Source organism: Cornus florida, unplaced genomic scaffold (genome assembly GCF_030987335.1).
Source record: "Cornus florida cultivar Cherokee Brave unplaced genomic scaffold, ASM3098733v1 CherokeeBrave_3.0.0_Hap2_Chr10, whole genome shotgun sequence".
NCBI lineage: Eukaryota > Viridiplantae > Streptophyta > Magnoliopsida > Cornales > Cornaceae > Cornus > Cornus florida.
The window spans coordinates 90,937,856-90,946,137 of NW_026775580.1; the positions used below are offsets into that span (position 1 = coordinate 90,937,856).

At 34.1% G+C, this 8,282-nt stretch overlaps 1 protein-coding gene across 1 annotated transcript; it reads right to left on the reverse strand.

Annotated features, from left to right (window-relative positions):
* Window positions 1–716: 716 nt before the first annotated feature.
* Window positions 717–3,592, reverse strand: LOC132280144 (probable pectinesterase 53). The gene is made up of 5 exons (XM_059782273.1): window positions 3,034–3,592; window positions 2,462–2,651; window positions 2,129–2,335; window positions 1,540–1,775; window positions 717–959 (listed from the first exon to the last, which is right to left on the reverse strand). The coding sequence occupies exons 1-5, from the start codon at window positions 3,390–3,392 to the stop codon at window positions 812–814; spliced, it is 1,140 nt and encodes a 379-aa protein (XP_059638256.1). The 5' UTR covers window positions 3,393–3,592; the 3' UTR covers window positions 717–811.
* Between the last annotated feature and the right edge of the window lie 4,690 nt (window positions 3,593–8,282).

Sequence of the window (8,282 nt, forward strand, 5' to 3'; positions counted from 1 at the left end):
TTTTGATAATTACCTTCTAAAAATAAGGTGTGAGTGGTTTTGTGTTAAACAGAAAGATCATAGGTGGGTTTGAAAAATAACCGTTAGATTTCTATATAAAAAGTGTGGATTAATTTTCTTACTCCATGGAAAGCAAGAGATCAGGACTCTATATATATATATATATGTATGCATGCATATAATATAAAATATTATTATATATATAATTTTATTCAGATCGGATTATTATAGGATCAAATCAAAAAAATTCATATCCAATTTGTTAGGCTAATAGGTTATCGGATTTGATCGAATTTTTTGTTTTTGTTCAGTCCATATCTGACTAATCGGATCATAATCTAATCCATTGACATGCATGTACAATATGGTAAAACTGAAATATTAAGTATTGAAAATTTTAAAAGTTGAATTTCAAGTGTTTTTAAGTAATAATTAAAAAATAAATAATTTTTTTATTGTTAGCATTCAGTGATTAAAAACAAGAAAAAATAAAGTGATAGAGCAATCACTAATAGAATTGGATTAGGCAATAAACCTAATTCATTCCAATACCTTTGGTAAAAATTTAATCCAATCCAATTCAATTCGTTATCTTACAAATTGAATTGAATCAGATTAATTCTATTGATTGAATGTTTTTCAACCAGTCCAATATTATTATTCAGGGTTAAAACTTACTACAAGTTAGTAAAATTTTAAAATAATAAAAGAATAAATAAAATAAAAATGATATATTATATATATATTATATATAAATTTCACCAAGATTATCATTAGGAGGGGCTTTTACAAAGATTAATGGAGGGAAAAGTTACAATTTGATCCATTCAGAGCCATCGATGAAGCTAAGTGAAATAAAAGGCTTGGCTTCCTCATCCGTGAGTTCTCTTGACCATGACACTCTTCCTGCAAAGCCAGCACCAGCACCTGTGCACTTGTATTGCCCATAGAACACAGTCCTGCTCCCCAGCGCGAGCGAGAGAGAGAGAGAGATTAAATTATATAATGCTAGCATGCATATATGTATAAACCAAGCTAAGATTAATTGAGTAATTAAATGTGTATGTCACACATATGCTAGTATGCCCTAATCTAAACTTGATCTTGCAACCCATGGTATAGTGGGTGGTTAGGGTTTTTTTTTTTTTTAATACAGCCTTTGAGGTGCATTACACGTTGGCATGTCACTGTAGACAAAGGAGAATGGACATGACATCAGTGTCCTCCTTGTATATAGTGACAAATGAATGATTCAAGGTGCTATAGTTAGGTATTCGGTTCATTTCTATTAAATAATGTTTACCACCAATTAAGTTATTAAATAATTGATCAAAATATGTAATAATATAGATATTGCCATAGCCCTTGAAGAGATGCCCACTATCAAGGTAATGTAATACATATATACGGACATATATACATGACCTGAGCTACCATTGTAAGTGGACTAACATTTTTTGGTCGGGTGTAAAGTGTGTGTGTGTGTGTGTGTGTGTGTGTGTGTGTGAGAGAGAGAGAGAGAGAGAGAGAGAGACGTACATTTCTCGGCTAGGGTCACCCCAATTATACCAGCCTTTAGGAATGATAATGTTGTCCATATACGTATAGGCGAAGACTACCCTAGAGAAGGGACCCCATGCCCTCCCAAGGTACAAAGCTCCTGAACCCGTGACCTTACAGTTGACAAATGAGAAGCCAGTGTCTTCCAACAGGCTGCTCCTGCCTTGTGCTGTAAGGGCCCCCGTTAACCTTGCAATTGCATGCACATGACACCCCTGCGCGCAGTACAACCATGTCATCAGTGTCACTCCAACAATCACTAACATTTATATTCTATTTCCAAGAACTTTTAACTCTATTTTAAACCGTGTTACTTTCAGTTCTGCATTTCTTGTTCATGATTTTCAAAATACGTCAACACAAATAAGAGACATCCTTACAAGTGCCACGGACACATCACATTTCTCACATATGGGGGTCCCAATTTTCCTATGATGCTGAGGTGGCCTGATTAAAAAAGAAGGCAAGGAGAGGCAAAGGCCACTTTTTTTTTTTTCTATTCTAAGTTTTGTATTCTTTGATGAGTAGTTGGGCAAAGAAATATATAGTTTGAGTAGAGAAATCAAACCTCAAATAGAGAGAGGCCATTGCCAAAGATGAAATCAACAGAGCCTTGAATATAGCAATCCTTGTAATAATGCCTACCCATATGATCATAGAGTGTGTCCTGTGCACCCAAGAATCTACAACCCAAAAAAGATGCTGTATCTGCTGATATTCTAAATGCCACTGCTTGCTTTCCAATAGCTCCTGGTGCTGGAACTGGTGTGGTGTTCTACACCCATATTTCACTTAAACACAATTAGCAGCTATAGAGAGAGGACGAGATATATTACAGAGATATATGAAGCGGACTAGAGGACTATATATATATATATATATATATATATATATATATAACCTTAAATGTGATGTTCTTGGCAATGAAATATGGGGCATTCACAGCAAAAGTTGCGGAAGCATAGGTCCCAATGGGCTGCCCTTTTGCCCCAATTGTCTGAGCTGTGTCTCCCCATTGAACAATTGTTTTCTTTGCACCTGCTCCTTCTATAGTTATGAATGATTTTAATGAAGGGATGTTCACTTTCTCCCTGGAAAATTCACAGTTTCTAAATCAAATCCATTCCTCATGCTTTCAAAAATAATAAATAAAATATATTTCACATGTCCCACTTTTTTGGTAGTTCAAGTCAAAAGATCACTGCATATCGATTTGAAAGTGTTTTTTTTTAATCTCGCTAAACGAGTCTTGAAACCTTGACTTAAGGCTGCGAAATTAATACCCAAAAGCCAGCAAGCCAAAGGTAGATCGACATTGATTTGAATTTTGATCAGATAAGACCACTTACCAATGGTCATTAGCCCCGGGTTAATATTGTGGAGGTTTTGTGTGCGTTTGTTTGAACTTTTGAAAAGAAAAAATATATAAAATAAAATAAGAAAATAAAGAAAAGTTAGTTAGCTAATACATACTTGTAAACTCCTGCATGAACCTTGATCACTACTCTCACAAGATTAATGAAAGGAAGAGAATCAATAGCATCTTGAATGGATGTGAAATCTCCGGCAGCCGGATTCTTATCAACGGTGAGAGTATAAGAAGGGAAGAGCTTGTTCTTTGCAGTGGAGAAGAGAGAGTGTTTGAGTGTACCAACAAACCTGACCCACTTCATGAATTGTTGTTCTGAGAATTGGGTTTGTGTCATATTTGCTGTTAGTTGCTTCCCTGAAGGGGTCTTGGGTCTGAGACCCTTGGTGTGGCATAGTGTGTGGCTTGCATTTAGAAGAACAACAAGAAAGATAATATAGAAATTGTGTCTAAAACTGGACATTTATTGGAGAATTACAACGAGAGGAGAGAGAAAGTTTTAGAAGAATTTATGTTGGTTTGGAGTACTTTGGAAGTGCAATAGAGAGTGGCTTATGCACTGATCTATATATATTAGTAGTTAGTTGCATCTTTTAGGTAAAAAGTGATTTTGTTTAGAGAATCATGACATGGACTGAGACAGAGAGGTCACGGGTGCTTCCACTGACACAAATGTAGTGTGTGTGTGTGTGTGTGAGAGAGAGAGAGAGAGAGAGAAAGAGAGAAGGGGGAATCCATCACAGATTCACAGGCAAACAATGTAGGCCACAGGACATCCCAGAATGCGATTTTATTAGAAGAAGCGTTTGTTTTCTAAACTAAAATGTTTGATTTTTTTGTAGTTGTTGGTAGTGCCCGTGAGTGTCTTTTTGTTGGTGTGTGAAGGTCAACATATTCGCGAATTCGAGCATGTGTTTCTGTAATGTGTACCATACATAATAGTTGCAATCTCATCTCATCGTGATCTTTCCAGCTTAAGCGAATCTATATTTGTACTACGTATTTGGTTACATTCAAGGTCGATTAATGAGCGGACCCAAGGATAATACTAGCGCTTCAATTCGATTCTTCAACGGTTCGATCCTTCCAAAATTAGTTCAATAGCGATTTTAGGTCTAGGATCGACCCGAACCAAACCGTGAATTTATAAAGATATCGTGGTGGCCACCAGGTATCAAGTTTTTGGAAATGCGTCTGACCACATCTGAGAGCTCAAGAAGCTTTGAGATTGTCAATAGCTTCAATTCCTTTAGATGCTAGCTGACACATATCATACATGGAGTAACAGTGATCCAATGAAGATTATACAATATTTTTGTGCTAAATAATTTTTCTTCTTTTTTTTTTTTTTTACCAAATTTGGTAGGATTGGTTGGGAGTTTGTTTCCACAATTTACATATATATATATATATATATATATATATATATATATATATTCAAAAAAATAAAGAGAATCGCTGTTCCAAATCAAAACCAAACCTTGTACACCCAAATCACAACAGTAACCTGGTAATGATTGGGACATTTCGTGTGGGTGCTTTCCATCCATATCCTATGTGAAATAAGATCCCTTTCACACTTACCCTTCATTTTCATATTCCTTTTCTTTTATTTTCCTCCTATTTATTTATGTTTTTTTATTATTATTTTGTATTTTGGTGCTTTTTTGGCTTACCAATTGCCACTTATCATCAAACACAACAAACATTTGGCACCCGGGAGACTACAACTAATATTTTTAAATGAAATCGTTTTTATCGTTCAACTTAATATTCAATTATATATAGGTATGCATGTGTGTATGTATATATATATTATATATATTGATGTGTGTATATATATATTGATGTGTATTGAAGTTAACAATGAAAGAAGGGAAAAAAAATATAAAATATAAACATATAAAAAAAATATAAAAAAATCAAAATTAGATATTTGAGACTATTACAGACTTTGCAGTATGTATTGGGTCAGGCCTAAATGAATGGGCCCAGCTGATAAGAAGCCATCCCGGTTCAGCTAACGAAATACAGTCTTCTAAAGACATTTGAGAGGCAAGGGTCAAGGGTCAGAAATCTGTGTGTAGCAGATCTCATTGTTGAATATATGCATCTCACTGGTCCAAATATCTATATATGCCTAAGCAGGCGTTTGCTTTACAATCAACTGAAATGTAATGATAGAACTTCGAAAGAAAATTATATGCAAACATTTAATATACTTTTTTTTTTCTTGAATTTAATATACATATCTTCCTGAATTATTTGGCAATATATCATGCCAAAAAAAAAAAGCACATTATCATCAAGAATCCAAGAATGAAAAACCACTCAATCTTAGATCCAAACCTTAAAAGAAGAAATAAATTAAAAGTTATGACATGAACTATTAATATTTGAACAAAGGTGTATCATCCATCCTAAACAAGTATTGAGTTAATTGCTGCAGGAAATGCATTTCCATTCCACATCTACAAATTTTTTTTTTTATCCAATGAATAAATGATTGCACTATTATATGTATATTTTTATCCATCAAACAATTTTAGTGCTAATTTTTAAAATGAGAGTAGAAACAGACTTGGAGAATGTTGGAAACAGGAAATGAGCCAATTTTGTTTCTGTTTGTTAGTACTTGGAGTCAATGTAACTAAATGGCTTAGGAGTTTTATCATTGTTATTAAAGCAGACATAAGAGAATATGAACCATGTGAAATTTGAAATTATAACAATAAATCTGCAGAGGGAGAGCACCAGAAAAACATACAAAAACTAAATCTTGGTACTTTGTAAAGGAAAAAAAAGAAAAAAATGTAATGGAAGTTCAATGGAATCGTGACAAAAATTATCAACGGGCCAGTGGCCTAGCGGTATCAGCCTCTTACCTCCCAAAGGGAGATCAGGGGTTCAAGTCTCAAAAGAGACTAGTGTGTGTGAGTACCAATTAACTAGGAAAAAAAAAATCGTGACTAAATTGCTAAAGTTGGTATTTTCTTGAATGAAGTGGTTATCTTCATAACTTTGCAGAACTTACATATAATTGATTAACCCACGTGGTTACGTGTTATATTCATGTATCTTAGCATCAAAGCTCTGTACAATGAATACCCTAAAAAATAATTGAATTCATACCTTCAATCGAAGGGAGAGCTTTGTTTATATGTTTTTTTTCTTTGTTGTTGTTGTTGACTTTACGAACCAGTTTGTTGTTGACTTTACGAACCAGTAGAAGATCCCTCCGATTATACAAACCAGCAGAAGACGAATGCACTTTGCAGGGCCAGAATCCTTTTTGCAGTATGGTTTCCAGCACGATGTATACCAGTCAACTGACAGCAAATACCATGCTGCCCCTTAAAACCTAGAAGAACAAAGTTGAATAATCAATTCCAACACAGCTAGGAAATTCTCAAGGGGGGGAAAATGAAAAAAGGAATACAAACAAATGCAAGCAGATGGCATCACACACACACAAGGTTTAAACTAAAATTGGTAAAAAGTACATAGTGACAAATAAATAACAAAAAATGAAGTAATTAAAAGTTGCATGGGAACCAACAAGTACAATATCAGACTATAATCATTATATGCAGCCCCTGCCCAAGCCAATTTTGTGATTAAGACTCCAGTTGTTTTAATAAGTAGTGAACTTAATGGGAAAATCAAATATAGTCCGTGAACACACTGGAGTAGAACAATCAGCGCAAAGGCATTGTTATTGTGATCAGCTCTTGGGCTTCTTGTTGCTAGTATAATGAACTAGCTAACAATCTGCAGAAAATATATTTAGCCAACAATCCTTTTATCTCCTAGTGAACTTTATAATATACTAGAATAAACGTAAAGAAAATTGTATAAGTATATATAGGCTTATATAGAAATAGGTGCGGAAATAACTGTGATTGTCATGACGTAGAGTCTAGAATATAAAGAAAACGCAAACTTACTAGGATTACTTTGTTACAGATTAAATAGAGCCTACCTAAACTTAGTACCCTAGTTCAAATTCCACATCATCAGACGATTCTTCAACTTCAATTCTTTTTTTGGGGATGATCTCATATCGTGCAATATCCAATTGATCACAGCTGACTTGTCTTTCAAAACCTCTATCGCCTCTGGGAAAACTGTGTCCCACGGTTAGATGTGAAGCTATATACGCAACTCGTTTCCTTGAGGATATCGAAACCATACCCAATATTCATCAAATTTTAACAACAAATCAAATATTTTGCTGCATAACAATAGTTTTTATATCAATATGATTGGAAATATCAATATAATTGGAAACTGGAATCTAAATTTAAATAAAAAAAACTCAAACCTTTATACAAAAAACTTACACAAAGTTTAAGACATTCTATTGGTATTTCTTTCAAACGACGTAGCACCTTGACAATTTTTTTATTGTCAATCTCCAACATTATATTCTTTGCTTCCAATCTCCTTAGAGAATTTCATCTATCCCATGATGCACTCCAAGTAAGAGTACTTCATCTCTAGACGTCGCATCAGGAAGTGGCTTTTGGAAAATTTCCAAAATCCTTCCGCAACAATCTCTGAATACTGCCCCACAAGAAGCTTCTTTGGTCCCACCAAGATTTTCCTTAAAAAAACCCAGAAACGTTTAACTTGTACCATTCATCGGGTGGTGCATCCCAAAAACAGACTACTACTGAGCGTTTTAGTGAAGTCACCAGACCACTCTCCAAAACATAAATTTGCTGCTTAAACATGTAATTATAAATACATTCTTTGCTCTTTCTAGGAATCCTGAGGAACCACTACATGAAGTCTACTATCAAGATATATCTAGTCTTGGAAATCCCAGCCACATGCCAATCAGTGTTACCCTTTTTGTACAACCCATAACTTTCTAATATTATCTTGTGCTTATGTTCAAAAAGAAGAAGTTGGATTCAACAAAAATCCAGTTGTTTAATGATCAAACAATATATTTGTTAAAAAAATAAATCTGAATTATATAAAAATTAAAAATTATATATATATATATATATATATATATATTGAACTTACGATTAAACTATAGACACTTTGAAAGTATCCTTCCTTGATAAAAGGTACTGAATTGACGTTTGGAAACTTTCCTTCCTTGATGTAAATGCCACGCACTATACGATGAAGAATTCCTAAGGAGGCAGAATATAAAAACATCATTATAGGCAAAAATATACTACTATTAATTGTTACATCAAACGCAGCAAACCAAGAACAAATCTCGAAACACCATAGAAAAGTAAACACGCTACTGGTTCGACATAAGTTGTGGCTACATCCATGGTGAAGATCCAGCAAAATATTTCACTATGCGAAAATCAGAAGATTACAAGTT

Excerpts from the sequence above, each read along its gene's own strand:
- LOC132280144 (XM_059782273.1), bottom strand. The coding sequence starts at position 3,392 with ATGTCCAGTTTTAGACACAATTTCTATATTATCTTTCTTGTTGTTCTT. Across the intron at positions 2,336-2,461 it reads CCAAGAACATCACATTTAAG|AACACCACACCAGTTCCAGC; the intron begins GTTATATATATA and ends ATATGGGTGTAG. Across the intron at positions 960-1,539 it reads GGTGACCCTAGCCGAGAAAT|GACTGTGTTCTATGGGCAAT; the intron begins GTACGTCTCTCT and ends GCTGGGGAGCAG.